At 36.9% G+C, this 20,629-nt stretch overlaps 1 protein-coding gene across 8 annotated transcripts in view; it reads left to right on the top strand.

The window, feature by feature from the left end:
* Nucleotides 1-1,865: 1,865 nt before the first annotated feature.
* LOC5568734 (large proline-rich protein BAG6) overlaps nt 1,866-20,629 on the top strand; it is a 57,706-nt gene continuing 38,942 nt past the window's right edge. For 4 of the 8 annotated variants that reach the window (XM_021842327.1, XM_021842331.1, XM_021842329.1 and 1 more), the window contains exons 1-4: nt 1,983-2,230; nt 2,432-2,503; nt 18,901-19,248; nt 19,473-20,114. In XM_021842327.1, the coding sequence (XP_021698019.1) occupies nt 2,441-2,503; nt 18,901-19,248; nt 19,473-20,114 (1,053 nt within the window). In that variant the 5' untranslated portion in view covers nt 1,983-2,230; nt 2,432-2,440. Of the gene's footprint in view, nt 2,231-2,431; nt 2,504-18,900; nt 19,249-19,472; nt 20,115-20,629 lie in introns of all 8 variants that reach the window. The other 4 variants (XM_021842330.1, XM_021842326.1, XM_021842333.1 and 1 more) reach the window with 2 other exon arrangements.

The raw sequence follows: 20,629 nt of genomic DNA, 5'->3' as shown, positions 1-20,629 counted from the left end.
AATTCCTCCGGATTTCCCTTTGGATTTTTTTTTTCAGAATATTTGCCGGAAATTCCTTCAGACAGGGTGTCGACTCAATTTTGAAATTGAAATTCCCTGACTTTCCCTGACCTTCCAGTCGTTTTCCAGAAAAAATCCAGACCACTGAATTGATTGATTTGCCAAAAACGAAATAAAGATATAGTAGTTGGGTTCAGAATAATCAGGTACCACATCTAGTAGTACATTTGATTCCTTGGTACTACAAAAGGTACCCAAGTTTGACATATCGCAGAACACTTGTCACGGCATTCTAAATTTTGATCTATTACTTGAAGAACCATAAAATTCTGAGCAACTGCAAATAACTTTATTTCGCCATTATTTGAAACGTATTATTTGCGATATGTACAAGAAGATACATGTCTGACTATTTTTTCCTGATGCTTATTGAAATTTATAAGTCGTATGAATGAACTGGGCTAAATCTATTACTTTACTAAAAAAAACGCCTGTTACATAATTGGAGCATTTTTTAGAGCTAGTGATTAAACTGAGCAGTTGTCGGATTTACACCAGGAATTTCTCCGAAGATTTTTTCCAAGAATTCTTCCGGAGATTTCAACGATTCCTCCGAGTGAATCCTCAAGCACTTCTCTGGGGATTTTCGCCAGGAATTCCAAAAGCAAATTCTTCCGGATATTTCAAGGATTTCTCCGAAGATATCTCCAAGAACTCCTCCGGTGATTTTCTCCAAAAATTCCGCAAGGGATTTCCAACAGTAATTCTTTCGAGGATTTAGTCCAGGAATTCCTTAGGAAATTTCATTAAGAAATTCCTTCTGTATTTCCTCCAGGAATTTATTCGGAAATTTCAAGAATTTCTCCGAAGATATCTCCCACGAACTCTTCCGGACATTTTCTCCAGGAATTTTTCAGAGGAATACCAGTAGCAATACCTCCTGGGATTTCGTTCAGGACTCCACCTGGAATTCCTTCGGAACTCCACCGAGAATGCCTCGAAATTTCTCCATCCGGGAATAAGTGGGAGCTCCACTGGAAATTCACCAGAAGCTCCGGAGTTTTTTCCCGGATTTTTTCCGTAGTTCCTCCATGAATTCAATCGTACTCCTTCAGAAATTTCCCTGCGAGTTACTCCAAGAAACCCGCTGGCAGTATTCTACCGAATTCTACCCAGGAGTTCCTCAAAAATTCTTATCGGGAGTTCCATCAAGAATTCCTAAGTCCGTCTCCTAGGTTATAGTTCCTCCGGAAATTATTCGATACACAAAACGCCAAGAATCCCAGGATGGACGAACTCTGAATTTCTACAGAAATCCCTCCAGGGATTCAGCTGGAATTTCACTTTGTTCAATCATCACCAACATGTTTGTTTTTGTTATCACGTTCGAAATGGATCGGAAAAAAATACAACACCGGTGCATGCTCGCGTGGTTTGGTCTATTTTTACTGGTCTAATTAATTTTGACAGGTCCATTTTTGGAATATATTTGGAACAAAAAATAGACCACCGGTGAAGTTGCCCTAAGGCGAATTGTATTTTTCTATGCGGGTTCTATCATCGATAATATATTTTTGGATGTCACAAATTTGGGCCGATTCACAAATTTCATAACGTGGGTATCCTCAAAAAGTTACAGTTCATACAAAATTCGAAAATATATTCATTAAAAATTCGTTACGATGGGGTTGGTCACATTTTTGGCGTTATGAAATTTGTGAATGAATCCTTTCGGTTTGATCGTTGCTTTCCTAGATGGTAGCCCTAATCGTTCCACATATTCCACATGCGCATGTTTTTCGCAACACGTCTTCTCTTTGACAGCTGACGTGACGCAAGCCGAGAAACGCAAAGAAGAAAACCCAAAACGAAGTAGCAGCAAGCAGCAGCAGTCAGCCAGAAGAATTTTCATCCGCGTTCTAATTTTCGGTGCAAATTCGAGGAAAAATCTTCGGAATCGGTGCGGAAAAGAGCTCACCTATCGCGTCGGGAAGTTGTCCTTTGCCGGGAGTTGTGCGGTTCCGGAAATCGGTGCGTGTGGCGGTGGAAAAGATTGTGTCTCTTTGGTTAATTTCTTACGGGGAATGGTCGTCATCAAAAGTGATCGATATCAGTGCTGATTGGAATTGGAATAAACAGAAGGAGGGTGTTTGCGAATTGGAGGAAAAATTGCGTAGCTTCGGGAAGAGCAAGAATATTCGTGTGTAATCGAAAGTGAAGGCGTTTCAAGGTAATTCTGGAAGTGATTCCTTGTAGAAGTTTCGAAGGAATCGGTGTTTGTGGTTGAAATTCGTCGGATTGATTTGCTAGGTTAGAAATTTGTCACGAATGAAGAAAAAAAGATGGCGATCCGAAATTGTACAATACCAAAACATCCTTTAATCTCGATTGCGTTTTTATGATGTTTGATTACTGTTGAATTTGATTGCAGCTCGCCAACATGATAAATCTCAAAGTGAAGACGTTGGACTCGCAGAATCATGACTTCAGCGTGGAGGATGATGTAAGTACACGCAAATTACCTACTAGTTCGTAATGGGATTGATTTTCGCAAAGGGTAGTGTTGGTGCAAAATCAAAACAAATGGGTTGCGGCTTTCTGGATTGTTCTGGGGTTTTGTTGAACGTTGACGGTATAGGGATTGATATACAGAAACTCACTTACGTTTTTTCCATCATCCAAAATTTGTTTCCAATTTTCCTGCAGTAGCTTATTTAATCCTTGATTAGCTGTCTTTTGATTACTATTCTTATAAGTATCATTAGTTTCTTGACTTGCATAGTGGTTGTTACTAATAAGTTTACTTGACGTTAATGTAGGGATTATGAGAAGTTAGAAGCAAAGTATACTTAGAACAAAAATGTTCGTGAGCCAACGAACTGTTTAACTAGCACTGAAAATGGAATCAATTTAGATCATAGTAGCAGTGCTGGGAATGGTAATAGTAGTAGGCTTGACTTTTCGCGAAAATCACGTGGCTCTCCCAGTACAGTAGTTCAAAAACGTGAATCTCATCAAGTAGCCTCTGTTGGGTGCACGAATTTTCTAAATCATGAGTGTCATTGAAGGCTCTAAATGCGGGAAATAGAACATTTTTCTACAGTAATTTCGGGTTGCCCTTAGCAACGGGTGTTTTGCAATTTTCAAGGCATTTGCCTACAGCAGCGATGGGCGTGAGTTTCACTGGCTTTGCTGACTGTGATTGGCTTTGTTTGGCTACTGTAGAGTGAGTTTCAGATTTTTTCCCAACCCTGCATAGTAGGCATAGGTTAACGAAAGGAAAAGAGGAATCAGTTTGTTGATGTGTTTTGGGAAGAATAAATATGGTTTTAAAATGATGAAGAAAGTGTTAATTATTTAGTCTAACTCGATTAAAATTCTAAGGGAAGCGTGATCGGAAAAGTGTGTAAACTCAGCTCTTTTAAAAGGTTTAGTCACTACAGTTAATAATAAAATTACAAATTACAAGCTGTTATTATCAGATATAGCAGATAGAGTAAAGAACTGCTTGGTAACTTCCACCAGGGCCTTCTATAACGAATCGCAACTGATGTGGCCTTTCTTAACCTAGTGGTAAAGTCCGCGGTTGCAAGCCGTGCTGAAGGTGTCACAAGTTGAATGCCCGGTCGGTCCAGGATCTTTTTACAATGGAAATTTCCTTGACGTCCCTGGCACAAAAGTTCGACCTTAGAGATGTAATCCATATACATATTCGAAAACTACAGAACTGTTACAACAGTCGCAAAAATCGCGGATTTATCAAATCATGACGCGAAAGTCACGAATTTCTGTTTTACAAGAAAGAGCCACACTTTGTTTATATTAGATATGCAGAAAATTTCATGTTTAGTAAAAAATTCTTTAGGATTTTCTTCTTGTAAAGATGTATCATCATTAGATTTGAAAGACATAAACTTTGGAATTCTAGTCCGTTTGGCTTCCTAAAAATATTTAAAAATCGTTGATGTTGCGGCAAGACTGTCTTGATTTTTGGAAGTATTACTCTTCCCCTACAGGCTTGAGAACTGTGACCACTATTCACCACAGTTCATCGATTCTGCCAGTCAACCAAAACACAAAGCAGCAACAGCATCAATACCATCAGGCGTTGCGCTGCCAACGGTTCACACATTGCTTGAATGTTTTTGTCTCTCCACTATGATCGTTTTCGGGCAGCCATCTCGAGGTGAACGATTGAAAAAAATGTTAAATAATTCAACCGCTAATAATTCGCTTGTGTTTTCAACTAATTGAAATCTTTTGACGCTAATAGCAAGAGCACAGACATTCCGTTGCAATACATATAAACAAATTCAATTTCATGCTGCTTTTATCGAGCAAAAATGCAAAACCCCGAAAACCGGAAAAATCGGGTCACCACTGTGCTCGAGTCATTTCGCATTCGGGTTTGAAAAAACGTTGTGAAGAAGAAGATTACAGTTTTGAAGAGCCGTGACATTTTTTTTTGTTTTTAACGGTCATGGTTTGCTTTGGATTTTGATGGTCGTGTGGAAAAATGTGAATGTCGAGGTGGTAAATGTTTGCTACAGTACATTTCCCATCCCTGTTCCCCAATTTTGTTAAAATAAAACTACACGACTTTTGAAGTGTTGAAGCAAGAAGACATTACGATTATTTCTCGCATAACCTCAGATCTAGCCATTGCACACTGGGCCAGGAACAGAATTTAGCCAGACAAAACCTCTAGCGCTTTAGGAGTGCATTTTTTCGAGTTGGTGTCAAAGGAGACTTATCTTGAATTTGTTTGTTCTTCAATTTGATGATAAAAGTTGGTTGGAATAGCCTTCGAATAGATTTACACGTTGCATAGCCTTCGAATAGATTTACACGTTATTTAATAATTTTCCTTGACTTGAACAAACCTTTGTATAAACAGCAAGTTATCGTACACAAAAATACAAATACAACTTGGAGTAAGTAAGGATCATTATCTACCTGCTAGTGGTGTTGATTTGGTTTGTACATTTCCAAGCCAAGAATTACAATTACAAATTTTATGTCCGTCAATTGAAGTTTTCTCGGACCGTTCAATAATAATTTTTGCTAATAGGGAACCAGAGGCGTCCCGTGAGGAATTTGATTATCTGTGCACTGACTCGCACAAACCGTTTATTTTGAAATATGAATACGAATTATTCAATTGATTTTTTAAAATGTATTTCAGCTTAAAATGTAATTTCTTATTATTACCACCTTAAAATGTAATTTCCAATACTGTATGCAATCTTGAAGTGTCTGGAAGCTATTATATTTGTTGCTCATTGGACGTATTTTTTGTTGGTTTTCTTCGTTGCAATCACTAGTTGTAAGTTTAAAGAATTTTGGATGATTCCAATATACAATGTTTAGGGACAAGAAAAATTCTCAAAATTTCGCTGATATCAAGGCGATGAAAGAATAATTTTGCGTATTAATCGCGGTCCCATAGTTTGATAATATTTGACATAAAAATGTATATTTACAGTAAACATGACCTATATGTGCGTAAATTTCAAGCATTTTTCGTATTTTGCGAATCGAGATAATAAGTTTAATATCATATTATCGATATAAAATTTAAAGCAAGAAGAAAGACGTTTAACTTGAAACTAAAAGATTAGCACATTTTTATATGAAACTCGGCTTACAAATAAATAAACCATTCTTATGAGCAAAAATCTGAACTTTTCTGAGATTATCATATAAACCTTCAGAATTCAATTATTTGCGCGTTATTTTCCAAGTTTCGCGATGAAGTATAAATTCCGTGGATTTCGTGGCTTTCGCGAAATTCCGAATCTTCATTATTCCTAACGTTGTTATTCTATATAATAATTCTTATTCTTTACAGCTTGTCAATTGTATCACGATATCTTAGCTTTTAGACAATGTCCAGCGCTAGTACATCTCTTTGTATACTTTTGTTGATACATCAAAGCTTTTAAGTGAAATGATGACTGACTGTTGAACGCTGAAACCCACTTTATGCCCACCGCAATTTATCAGTTGTCGGAATATTGAGCAAGAAAATACTATATTCACACATAGTTTATAAATCAATTCAAAACCACATAAATTTTGTGTTTTTAATAAGATAAAACATAATCAATTTGGCCAATATGTTTATAACATCTAGTTTTGGTTCCAATCAATATTGCGCCTACTATCGCGCGACACTTGGAAGCTCCATGCAACATACATACACACAAAGCATGCACGGGAAAAAATTCTGTAGTAAAAATGACTATTTTAGCTGACTACGCCCATTCTTGAAACTACCATGGAATTTCAGACCAATTTACTATGTTTACGGTACATCCCACCACATTACTGGTACATTTGACAGAAATAAATTACAACAGTCTGATTTTGACTACGGACATGGTAAAATCAAGCGCATTTCTGGTCTGCTGAAAATTGCCGGTGCGAGCGCTTAAGTTAACCCCCTAAAATGGTAGTTTTTACCGCACAATTTTTTTGCGTGTGTATGGCGTTGACGCTTTCTCTTCCAACAGCAGACGTCGTGGCGCCAGTTGCACGCGCTTTCTCAATTCTTGCAAACCAATGCGAGCGTCATGGGCAATTTCTCTCGGGTGCACAAAATTGGAGTGATTCAGATTTTACCTATACAACGCCACTGTCGCTCTAGAAATGCCAATACAAATGCACATTCCTGCGGTGTCCATACACGCTATTTTCGTGCACAAGAGAGAGTGCACGGCTGAAATGAACATTCTCTGCTATACGATGGAGACGCATGGCAGTTTGTCTTGTTTGCTTCGCTGTTTTCGCTTGCTGGTTGAGCAAGACCATGGGGGGGAGAATCAAACGGTTTGTTCACTGAGGGCGATGGACCAGCTGAAGGTGAAGAAATCAAACAACATTTTCAAGCAACTACACATTATGAATGTTGGAAGTATTGAGAATTACAATATATATATTTAATTTGTTAGTTTGAAATCTTTGACTGTGGTGAGTTGATGTCACCTGCTTATAAGAGAAAAAAAATAACGTTTTCAATTTACTTAACCTAACTTAACCTAAACATATAACGCAATAATCGTGGCAATAGAAGATTGTAACGGTTTTTACCTGAAATTATTATTTTTTTTTTTATAATTTGTTACAATGTTTCAACATTGGATATTCTATGTAACTCATATTTTTTTACTTTTTTTTATTTACAATCGCCAGCAGGCATAACGGAGCCGAATTCATTTGGCATCTTATTTACATTTCGTTTTGATTCTTAATATCTAAGATTAGCTTCGGGGAACCGCAAAACTCGCGGTTTAGTCGAGGTTAAGGAGAACAATATTTTAGGGAAGGATAGGATTGAGCATTTTTGAAAAAACATTATTTTGTGTGTGATTTTACACACTGTACGGGGCAAAATGGTCCCTCATACGGGGCAATATGAGCGACCATACTAAACCTTAAAATTGTAATTACAAAAATCGTTTCCAAAACATAATGTAGAAAAAGATAATATGTATGAGAGAGTTTTGTACAAAAACTGGGTTAATGGGAAATTGTATGTTTTGCTGACAATTCAATAAATTAAGGTTCTAAGAGCTTAATTTTTCAAACATTGTTGTTCAAAAAGTTTAACCAGTTAAAAAATCCAGTGTGATGATGTGATGTGATGATCAAAATGATATTGCAATGAAACTGCAAAAATGGCATGTACTGATTGTCTATTTTCGTGATAAGATAGCTTTGACTGGCTATGACCATGTTGCCCCGTTCCTCTATGTTTTATATATGTTCTGTTTTTATTGAAAATGTATTTTAGAATCTATACAATTTCGAGCACATCATTCCTATACATAGTGGGAGAATGAACTGCTGAGAAAAAAAAATAAAACAATATACAAAACTTTATGTAAAGCTTATTTTTACATCCAAAATCTTATAAGATTTTCGTAGTAGCATAAACATTTCAGATGTTCATGAATATATGAAGTATAAAATAAGATTTTGTCATAGTTTTCACGGAGGTGGCTAGTTGAAGCATACTTTATGAGGTCCTAAAGTCATCGGGATCCGAATCGGTTTTTTAAGCTCAAATGAAGGGTGGCCCATAATACCCCGTATGACCATTCTGCCCCGCCTTCCCCTAAAACGTTCTGTCGTAATTGACGTGACCGAACTTGCTTGCAAAAATTTTGGGAATGACGGACTCCATGTCAAATCGGTCAGTCACAGAACTCGACCATCTTTTATTTGGATTAAATTTTGCACATGTTTTGGTATGGTAGAATGAGTGTTTTCCATAGAAAAATTGATCATTTTGACTCAAGTGTAACTTTTGAAAATGGCCTGTGATTTTTTGCATGCAACTTATTTGAAAAATTTTAATTCCGAAACTGTCGATTTTAGAGAAAAATGTTCTATGAAGAAGTTGTAGTGAATCGTTTGGACTATATAAAAAATATACTCTGAAAAAATATTTTATTTATTTTCATAGAAAAATCAAAAATAAAACTTAAATTTCATTTTACACACAAAAACACCATTTTTAATATTTTTTAAATTTTCACCATAGAATTTTTATAGTTAAAAGATGTTTGGGACAAAGTTTCATGATGGAGAAATTTTTAATATAAAAGTTTTTCTAACAACAACTTTTGGTCCATTTTCAAAATTTTGATTTTTTTTTTGTCAAAATGAATACTTTCTGATGATACAGTAAGCATCTTGGAATGATTCTAAGCCATAATGACTATATGAATAATCTCTCTAGAAGAAGCAATTTTCGAATTATATCGAGTTGAATGCAAAAAAATATTGTTTAAATATTAAAATAGGCCATTTTCATAAATTATTCGCGTTTCTCCATTAATAATCATACGTTTTTGAGAGTAAAGACCATATTTCTTTCCACTTACTTATTTTTCTTGATGGAGAATCACGAATAACAGCTCTTCGTGTACTAGACTCGACTGTCGAGTTTAGTACATGACACTGAAAACGGCCTTTACAGTTGAGGTCAAAATACGCGCATCTGTCAAAGGATACAAACTCCATTGGAATTAAATGGTATAGTACTAAATTCGGTTTTCTCATCTACTTGTTTGAATGAAATTTTTTTCATTTTTTTGCCTTCGAAAATCTCGTGACCACTTACGGTGACGATATATCAAAGCAAAACCTTGAATTTTTATAAGTACAAATCTAAAGAATAGATAAGAGTTTGGACTGTAGATTTGATCGATGGGTCACTTGCTGGAGGAAAGATGAACGTGGCTTCGATTTATTTTCACCTTTAGACATTTTTAATTATTCCTCTATTAAGCTCCGCAAATTTAGACCTGTCCCATGGCTAATCAAGGCCCCCTTTACTCCCCCCGCAGTGTTTGGCAAAATACGCGTAGTAAAATTAGCACTTGGTTTGCGTAAAGTCAAGATTGAGAGAATTACTTCAGGTTTCGAAAATGATTGTTTTTTTTTTTCATGAGTAAACATGCAATTGGCATAATAAATTTGAGTATTTTTTTGTTTGTCGCGGATTGGTGCTTCCTGGCGCGGATCGAATTTTAGAAATCGCGATTCTCGCGGATAAAATTTTGAAATTTTTGTAACAGCCCTGAAACTATAACAGTTAAAAAGCAATAAATACCATAGAGTAAAGTGGGGCAGAAGTTCAAGTAGGGCAATTTTTTGATGAAAATTCAATGTGTATGTTTCTGCAAACATCATAGATATAGACATCGATGGTATAAACATAGCTTGAGCTTGCTGGAGCTTGATTATGCTACTCCAGTATCGCCAGATCAGCTGCACTTACACAAGGAACCAACCGAATGACTGCTTGGGACTAACAGACACCCTCAGTGTATAATGATCTTCTATTTTTAGGCGACAATAGCGCCTGCTACGTCAGAACGCAGACCAATGTGGGGAAGGGGGAGAAAATGATGTTGCAATTGTACTGGCCCACTGTAAACCGTGGAGTCCGACAGCATCTGCGCCAGTTCATGCGGAAGTGTATGGATTGGGGGAAAGGCATGGCAGAGAGGTTTGCTTTTGTGGTTAGCAGGCTGCCTATGTATCAGGCGTAAAGAAACGCATGCGCGTGGAAGAATGGAAGCGTTAGGGAAACGGTTTCTCGTCCCGTCTCTGGTTCTAGCGTTTGCTATGAACGAATAGTTTGAGTCTGATTCATTAAGAATGGAAGATAGAAGCAAGTGAGAGATATACAACTACAAAATACGAGGAAAGGGACGGGCCTGGGATTGAACCCATGACCTTCTGCTTATGGTGCAGAAGCGGTAGCCATTAGACCACCAACCCCGTCTACATCGATGATATAAACTGCCCATAAACGCATGTCAGTCCCATGTTTGCTGGATTTCCTATTCACATGGGACAATTATGCGTTTATGGGCAGTAAACATAGCCTATATAAAGTATAGATATTTTGTGTTTCAATCAGTGAACTTTTGTCCCACACTAGATTCAAACTCTTACCCCAGCGTTGGGATTAAAGTTCGTTAAGGATATTAAATGTTAAGACTGTTATAACCAAAAATGGGTAAATATTTTGACAAAAGTTTGTCCAGCAAAATTGTAACCAAGATGATGAGGTTTCCTGTGTGGTATTCAGAGGCGCGTCTACGTTCAAAACCATGGGTAGGACAAAAGTCGTCAAATCACGGTGTCTGTGTGGAGTAACTTTATTACAAAAAAATAGGTAAATCTGAAATTTCGAACTAAAAACAATTAGACTTTGCTCTTACAATTGCGACCAAAATCAAAATAATCGGTCGGGGGGTCCAGAACATTTTTTTTATTTTGTGTGAAGTATTCATCAATATGTGTTTTTGTACCGACGCACATTGCGTTGAACGTAGATACGGCACAAACTGCAAGATCAAACCATTTGGCTTGGAAGGTAAAGTTGTTCTTGCTCAAAAGAGCTGTAATAAGCATTAATAACATATGATATACGCATAATTGCAAGACTGTCTCAAACGTCATTTTAGTTATTCTCCACGAAAAACCTTGAAAATCGTACTTAAATTGGTCATAATGATGTAAGAAGTTATTAGGAAATATTTCTCGCAAAACTTATGATCTCGTCCTAAGGTGAAGATGCATCGATATCAAACCTCGAATTTTCAAGAGCTTGTTTGTAGATTTGTATCTTGAGAACCTGACAACCTTTTGCGTTGAACATTTTATTGATTAGTCGTAACCAGCGAGTGACCAGTGAGTTACTGGTTGTCTGCTTCTCTAGTCTTGTGCTTTGGAAAATTCGAGGTTTGGCTTCTATGTATATGCACCCTTAAAACCATTGATAACCGAGTGTGTAGCTCGTTGTTATTAAGCAGATAAACGGACCAAAATAAAAACTGTCACCGCTGGGAGACAGAGGAGGATCTTCTCTTCATCGTAGCATTGTGAAATAAAGTGTAAATTCATTCGTTTGCTCAGTAATTACAAGCTATGGCTTTTAGGACGAGATCATAAATTATGCGAGATTTCTCTTGTTACTCGTAGATACAAAAGTGACTTATCCGCCTTTCAAACAACACAATTTCAGTTATTCGAATTAACTAGTAGAGGGCTTCGCATGTGATAAACCTTGCTATAAGGCATGTAATATACTTGCCCCATGGTGCTGAAAAATACGCTAATTTGGATGGTATTTGAGAAGTTTCAAATCTTATATTTTTTATGTTATTTTCTTAATGGCACAGTGCTTATGAAAAGATCACAAACTAACATCATGAGGCTAAAATGGGTTTGGGATTTTTGTACTTGTTTGCTGGGCTATAACCCCATATTAACCCCTCTATCGGCAGCTTAATTTTTTTCAAAATATTCAAATCACGATAACTTTTTTGTTTCTCAATATTTTTGAAAAAAAATTTCACAATTTCTCAAAAAACTCTCTTATTTTCAGAATCTGTATCGGTTTTGAGCATTGGTCATCTATATTCGGAGATATTCGAAAATTCCTTGGGAGACCGACGCATAGCCATAACTCTCGTAATCATCTCTGGCTACAGATTTTTTCTCATATTCGGTTATTCGCTTTACAAAACTATACTTTGATGAAAATCTAAGTGAAGAAATTAAACAAATCGGTGTAACTGTTTTTGAGCAATGAGCTTTTATGTTTTTGGTACCACTCTAGCCGTAACGAGATCTTGAAAACTTCTTAAAACATCATATTGAAATTTTATATGGGAAGTGTTGGTCCCCCAAGGAACACTGAAATATCTTTAAAACCAGTTGACCAAGCTGCCGGTAGAGGGGTTAAGCTAAATAATAGCAAACAAACTCATGAATATCTCTTCTGCTATCTGTCGAATTGAATTTCTCTCCTCAGCAAATTTCTTTATTATGGTTTGAAGAATGAGCTTTTACAATGGGATAATAAGTTTGTACTTACATTACAGTACAAGCGTGTTTGGAACATACCTCAAAATTTCTTCATAGTTATTTCCATATAAACCTACATTGTCTTTGGGCCACCTTAAATCACCACCTAGAAAGCTGCGAATTTCACAGAACACTATTTTTATAGTAAGGATGGTAAGGAACATATGGGAGATTGGATTCTCAAACATTTTTTAATTTTGAACCGCCCTAATGTACATAAACACATAGATAGGCAAATTCAAACATATGTGCAAGTCTCTCGAAATCAAACAAAAAAAAAATTACTCTGGACCCCCCGACCGATTATTTTGGTTTTAGCAGCAAATGGACGCGAGAAACCTAGACTTTATTGTGGAGAAGTTTCAGACTTACCTATTTTTTTGTAATAAACTTGTTCTACGAAACACACCGTGCAAATATTTTGTGCACAGTGAAGCTAAGAAAATGTTTGAACTCTATGGAATCATAGGCTGGAAAATGATCGGCTAAAACGCAAAAGGATGTACATGACATTGTAGTCGGTTTGAGTAAAGTAGGAAGCTGGATCCTATTCTTGGCACTTCGGCAGAGGGGTTTTTTGGAAGCGACTGAGTTCATATTTGGCCACAATATGCGTCGCATTGTTGCGCTTGCAAATTTTCAGACAATTCAGCCGAGAAAACCCCCTATGCCAAAGTAAATCATGGAAGTGCCCAAATAGCTCTGCACCCTGTATAAAAAAATCTACTGTTTCGAAGATTTCAAATGATATTTTCGCGTATTTTTCCACCCAACAGAAAAAAAAACATAGATTTCACAAGACAAAATAGACATTCTTAAAACACTGACACTGACACCCCTTTCCTTCTTACCCCCTTATTTTTATGTCAGTCTTTTCCATATGATAAGAAAGCTTTTTGTTATTGCTTTATCTTTTGTAATTATTCATATTAAATAAATGAATATCCTTTATATGTAGGGGAACATGGTCCAATTCGGACCTAGTAACAGTTTTTGGCCATATCTTTTTAGTACGATAAATGGCATGAAAATTTTATGATTGCGTGAAATCCTGATTCAGTGCGCACACTTTCTCTCAGAGAGTTTTATGATACTCCTACCAGGACATGACTGTTCCAATTCGGACCCCCATGTTCTAATTCGGACCACGTTATATTTAATGGGGTTTTGCTTAGGTAGTAATAAAATATAACTATGATTTGTATGGTATCATGCTTTTTGAACTTCTCCTGTAAACGGAAGCTCTAAAAAATAAATTTCAAATTTCAATTGAATTAGAGTCAAAACCAGCAGAAAAATGCGGATTTTGTTTAAAAAAAAAGGTGAGTGGAATCCGAAACTGGTAAAAAATTGGTGTAGTCAACTCTCACTATCTTGATTTTGAATGTATAATCATGTATGGGAGGTATCGAAATGAAGAACACATATTTTTCAATTTAGGATCTTTTTGTTATGTTGACAAAATATATTGGAGGAAATCATTTTGATGTAGAATATAGTAAAATTTCTACACATTGAAACTATGAATGAAAATATCGGGATAAAGATGTGAATTTGTATGGGACACTGAAGCAGACAGCATCGAATCTGGGAACATAAAGTTGGAGAAGTATCGACTTACATTTAGGAATCAAAGTATGCTATATTGAAGGAACTGCGCATTCCATCGAGCAAAGGAACAAAAACACAGAGAATCACGTAAGGGAGAGTTGACTGTATTGTTCTCAGCATTCGTAAACGTGTTTTGTAACGTATTGTCATACAATTTTGGATACAGCTTGGCTGTGGTATTCATAAAGATGCTTTCTAAGTAGATGATTTATTATTTTCTATATTTTTCGGCGGTCTACCGTATTTCTTAGTTTTTTCCGAATACTTTTTCTTGACCGCTATAGAAACAAAGGCACCATCGATCAATATTGCAACTTCTATGATTTTCTACCAAGTCGAGGAGACTTTCACGTGATGGAGCTCTGGTGAAATCAAGAGGTCCGTATTGAACCATATCAAAAGGCTCGGTTTGGACCAACACACATTTTGTGATTTACAAACTAGTTGAGCACAAGCAGTGCATAGGTATTTCAAACCCATATGGTCAGATGAAAGTTTAGGCTGAAGGGGTTCGATTATAAGAAAACACAGACAAATTGAAGAATTATTTTCGCTTACAGAAGTTTGGAAAAAGTGCTAACCGACAGTACACTAAAACACTTCAAAACAACAAACTAATATAATAACAGGGTGGCCACCGAACCGGGAAAAACGGGAAAAGCGGGAAAAAGACGGGAATTTGAATCCACCGGGAAAAAGACGGGAAAAACCGGGAATTTGAGAAGATCACCGGGAAAATAGTTTTGAACGAACATCTTCAAGCTGCAATCTACAAACCAACCTCCAAAATAAGTTGTAGATAGCAGTTCTATTTAATGTCATTGTTATGAGGCATCCGTAATTTTGAACAAATATCTTTCAAACAGTAATGATTTAATTTATAATATGCTTCGACATATTTCTTAAAAATGTTCCACTCTTTTTAAAGAAATGTTTCAAAATATTTTTGTTCTCGCATTGTCAGAGTTAAGTTTTGATAAAGGCCCATTTACGATTTCATAACGCTCAAGCTTTTACAGCTCATATAAAATGTATAGAATATCCATACAAAAAGCATCACGAGAGGTTGAGTCAAAATTGTGAATGAGCCCTTAGAAAGTGCTTCTACAACCTTACATCCTTGTATCATACCTCCGTTAAACTTATTTGCTCTCTACAGAAACTCTTCATTTTTATGAAGAAAATTCCAAGGATTAATAATTAAATACTATTATTATTATTATTTATCTTTATTAGAGTGGCTTTTCGCCCTTGGCGAGTTCACCACTAATTAAATACTGTCTATTACGGTAATGAACTACTTGGGCATCGTGATAATTTTGCTTTGGCACCTGAGGCTAACATTATTTGAAACTCAGCAGTAAGGCACTTAAGACGATTACAAATTAAAGCCAAAGCTCGAATTTTCAAGAACACGAGTCTGGAGAACCAAACAGCGCTCTGAGCTGAAATTTTGATCGTTTGGTCATCACCAGAATGTAACCAATACATCAAACTTTAAACGCGTACAGTTATCAGGTTCTCTAGATCTTAATAATTCGAAGTTTTTTATTAGCACAATTATTAACCATCTCTTTTCCATGGTAGCTTCACTGCTCATAACTGCATATTTGTAACATTCGACAAAAGTAGGCATTGAGTAAATGGGGTACCAAGTTTGCATTTTATTGCAGTATGGGAGGGAACTAATATTTAAAAAAATCACTAAGAATTCAAAAATGCTTATTTGAGGCTGAAATTTTGTACAACTCATATCGCTTATTGGGTGAATAGTCAGAAAAAAAATCTGATAGAAATTTCGTTGTCACTGCATTATGAGGCTCAAGTATAATCTCAATGTGACTGTTATGCGGTTACAATTGCCAATGTGACAAAACAACTTGGTATTTTTTTCGAATTTTCTAGAAGAATCTCACAGATTTTAGTAAGTGGATCGAAAGTATTTGTCATTTGATGACTCTCCCCGGTATTAACTCGAAATTGTTAAAAATGTCGAATGTGACTGTTATGCAGTTATGGGCAGTTCAGAGCTTCATTGATTTTCGACGAACGCGGGACAAATCGATTGAGATGAATTCTATGCAATAGTTTTCAGAATAAGATTTTATATAGACTTGAACAATCTAATAATCAATTTGTTGTTCCAATAGTGAAACTATTGATAAACAATCAAATTACAACCAACATTTTTTGACCCGATTTAAAAAAGTTCTTTTATAAAAACGATTTTTGATATAGAAATATTCAATTAAAATCGTGGGAAAGAAAGGGTCAAAAACCGGGAAAATTAGGTGAAACATACCGGGAAAACCGGGAAAAAAGCGGGAATTTCAAAATTGAAATTTGGTGGCCACCCTGTAACTGAAAGGGGTCAAACTTAGTGTGTTATATCCATGCCAGACAGTGGGTAGGAAAACAGTATACACGATCTTTACAGTAGCGCCTGTATTAAGAAATGATTGATGGTCCGAATTAGAACATGGTCCGAATTAGAACATGGTCCGAATTGGACCAGGTTCCCCTATACATTCGATAAATCAGTTTCATTAAACAAATGTGAGAAAAATAGACCAAACTGTTTTTTTTTTACAACCAGTGAGGTTGTTCTAATTTCTAAATAATAAATGGATGAACAGAAAAAAAAAACTGTTGATTTTGCTTGGTTTTTATCTTTGCACCGATGTGGCCCGGATAATCTCAAAACTTTTCAGGATTTGAGATTCTTGAAAAATGTTTCATCGCGTAGAAGCTCCTTTGAATATATCCCTGAAATTTCTTCAACTATTCTGCAAAAAAAAATCTTTCAAAAAATCTTCATAATCTACTCTGAGTATTTCTATGATTGATGTCACAGAATATCAATGTAAGTTTGATTAACTCATTTTTCCGAAATTATCTAAGAACTACTTCCAGAAAATCCTAAGACAATTCTGAATCAGATTAGCATAGCATAGCATAGACTGACTGTACATGTCAATGGGTGCTACTCCGTGATTGGTCGGAACTGGCAAGAATTGCACTTCGATCCAAATGAATAAGGGATGGGAGTTTCCGCTTACTCTCGAAGTGCAATTTTAGCAGATCTCATATTATTGATGGATAACAACGGCGCCAGCCAAGTCCTTACAGTCAGTTGGGATGGGGAAGGATGTTGGGGTGCAATGATTGTTGCTTCTAGAGACCGAGAATACCTCTGCATCTCCACAATCTTTACGGGAAGGGTGTTTATTAGTGAGAGAGGAAAAAGATCTGGGAGTCACCTTTGGTCGGTGATGCGATCGATGGATAGGGAGGAAAAATACGATTTTTACTTAAAATTAGTTTTGAATTTTTGTCTTGCGATGAAAATATAATAGTAGAAGTTTGAAGAAATACGGCGACATTCAAAATATTGAACAGGTCAAAGGTTATTTTTAGTAATAAAAGAAAAAAGAAGCTATGTATAATAAAACTATATAAACAAAAAAAGGTTAATGCCGACACTTGAAGTGACGAACCGTCCACAGTTTGTTTGAAAATTACCCTAATGTTACGTTGCGACTATAAAAAAATACGTTATTAAAAGCATGAAACGAGCTCACCAGTTGGTAATCTATCCTCGACTGAACACGTATATATTCTCGTAGGGGAAGGCGGGGCAGTATGGTCATACGGGGTAAAATGGGCCACCTTTTATTTGAGCTTAAAACACAGATTTTGATCTCAATAACCTTAGGACCTTATAAAGTATGCTTCAATTAGTCACCACCGTGAAAACTAGGCAAAAAACTGATTTGGAACTTCATATATCGATAAAAATCTGAAATGTTGATGCTACTACGAAAATCTTATAAGATTTTGGATGTAAAAATAAGCTTTGCATAAAGTTTTGTTTATTGACTTCAATTTTTTTCACAGCAGTTCGTTCTTTCATTATTCATAGGCATTATGTGCACAAAATTGTATAGATTCTAAAATAAATTTTCAATAAAATATAATTTATATGAAACATCTAGGAACGGGGCAATATGGTCATAGCCGGTCAAAGCTATCTTATCACAAAAATAGATAACCAAAAATGGCATGTCATTTTAGCAGTTTAATTGCAATATTGTTATCGCACGTGATTTCAATTAAAACTAGAATTTTTACCTGGTTAAACTTATTTGAACGACTATGTTTGAAAACTGAAGCTCTTAGAACCATGATTTATTGAACTGTCAGCAAAACATACCATTTCATGATACAAATCAGACTTCAACCCAGTTTTTGTACTAAACTCTATCATACATTATTGTCTTCTTCTAAATTATGCCTTGCAAATGGTTTTCCAATTAAAATAATAAGATTTAGTATGATGGCTCATATTGCCCCGTAGGGGGGACCATTTCGCCCCGTATAGTGTAGAGTCACACACAAAATAGTGTTTTTCAAAAATGTTCCCAAAAAAATTCTAAGTAATCTTTTTACCAGAATACAACTGTGGTATGAAAGGAGATGCTTCAAACTACAAATTAAGCTTATGGATCGATTAAATTGTATTGTTTTTCTATGCTTTTCAAGAACTTTTGCTTAGGTGGACCATACTGCCCCTATTGACCCTACTCAGACAACATGAATCACAACACGACGTCACAACAAAAGGAAACAAACACACGATTGCTTGGACTTCCACGACGCACTGCCCAGCTGAACGCATGCAATCGGAGGAAAAGAAAATATCGACGCCCTTATTTAAACATTGCCATTCGCCAATGTATCTAAACATCTACCCTCATGATTTTTCAAGAGAGTTGCACCCTCTAGTTTGGAAAACGCTGGTTCAGTTCGTTTACCAAGAATGTTGAGATTACTTATCTTGCTAATCTTTACAACAAAACAATCGACGTTTGTACTAAACATTTTTAACCTTTTCAGATTACCGTTCGCCAATTCAAGGAACAGATCGCCGAGAAGATCAACGTTTCCGTGGACATGCAGCGTCTGATCTACTGTGGACGTGTGCTGAGTGACGACAAAGCCCTGAAAGAGTACGATGTCAACGGAAAGGTGGTGCACTTGGTCCAGAGGGCTCCTCCCTCGGCGCGGGGCAGCAGCACTAGCGGTGGAAGTTCCAGTTTGGGGGATGACGGTAACCGTGCCTCGGCTAGACGATCTCGGAGCAGTGATAACGCTGCACGGCCGCAAATCTTCCGCGGTCTGGACGATTTCAACACAATGTACTTCGGGTCGATGACGTCCATTCCGTTGAATGTTAATGCAACTGTAAGCATGTTCTTCTAAATGCAGATATTGAATCCTTGTTCAACTATTAGGGTGGTCCATTATGATTAAATGTAAAAACCTTATGTTACACCCCAATTTTTTTTCGATTGAATCCCTAGAAGCAACTGTTAAAGGGCGGAAATTTCAAAACTGTTTCTCTTTGCGCCCACCCTGTGTTGCAGAAAATTAATCCCTGTTTAATCATTCACTTTCTCTAACTGCAGACTCCTCCGCAACTCCCATCCGTCAGTCCTTCGTCGACATTGTGCATGAATCGCATCACCGTCGCTCGGCACATGCTTCAGTGCGTTGACAACATCATTACCTATTTGGAATCACCTGAACGTGGACTGAACAACACCGCAATGGATATTCTTTCGCAGCAGACCATGGAGAGCACCGTTTTCGAAGTCGGTATCAGTGCCGTCGGGGACGTGGACATTCCGCACAACCAGATGCAGAACTTTGTTCAAGCGTTCCAAGGTGCGGTTTCGGCTGCGTTTCGGCAGAATGGAATATCCAACGTTACCGTACAGCAGCCGGACACGCTGAATCCTTCGGTGCAAGTATTTGGCACGATTCCCGATTCGGCAATCATCACACCACCGAATACCAGTGCTACGGCCACACCGGCGCAGGAGAGCTCCGGAGCACCCTCTGGAAGCTCTTCCACCTCTTCTAGCACTTCGGAATCCAGTGCAGATTCGAGGCGACAAGCTCGTCCAGGTTCGTCGCGCAATCAAACCACCAGCACGCAAACTCTTGCCGAAGTGGTCCAACAGATGCGAGGCGTTCAACGGCGGATGGAACCGTTCTTACAGCAATACTTTGATATATTGCAGAATGATCCCACTTTCGAGGAATCGGTAAGTATAACAGTTCAGGGTTTCTATATATTCGGGAAAGGCGGGGACACTCGGGAATTTTGATTGATCGTGAGAATTACGGGAAACATCCGTAAAATTATTGGGAACACATGGGGGAAGGCATGTATTTCATACATAAGAACATTTTATGCACTATTTTGCAACTGCTTGACAACTCGCACTTCACATTATGATTATGGTCAATTGCTACCTAAATAATAATTTATAGTTATCATTTAATCAGAATCCCATGGGAAAAAACTCCCCTCATAATTTCCTGGAGGCATTCCTGAACAAATTCCTGGGCCTGACTTGGGAAATTTCTTAAAACAAATTCTGGCGGTGTTCCTGGAAAAATCTTACATTCAGGAATAATTCCTAAAGGTATCTCTAGGACATTCCCTAAGTAAGTCCGACAAACAAACATCAAATTAACCTCGACATTTTTTCACAAATTACCTTTAAAACCTGGTTTTAAATATATCCCAATGTTCCTTGGGGTACCTAAATTTCCC

Source organism: Aedes aegypti, chromosome 2 (assembly GCF_002204515.2).
Source record: "Aedes aegypti strain LVP_AGWG chromosome 2, AaegL5.0 Primary Assembly, whole genome shotgun sequence".
NCBI lineage: Eukaryota > Metazoa > Arthropoda > Insecta > Diptera > Culicidae > Aedes > Aedes aegypti.
Note: the sequence above shows the minus strand (reverse complement) of the source record. Positions and strands in the feature narration are given on the sequence as shown.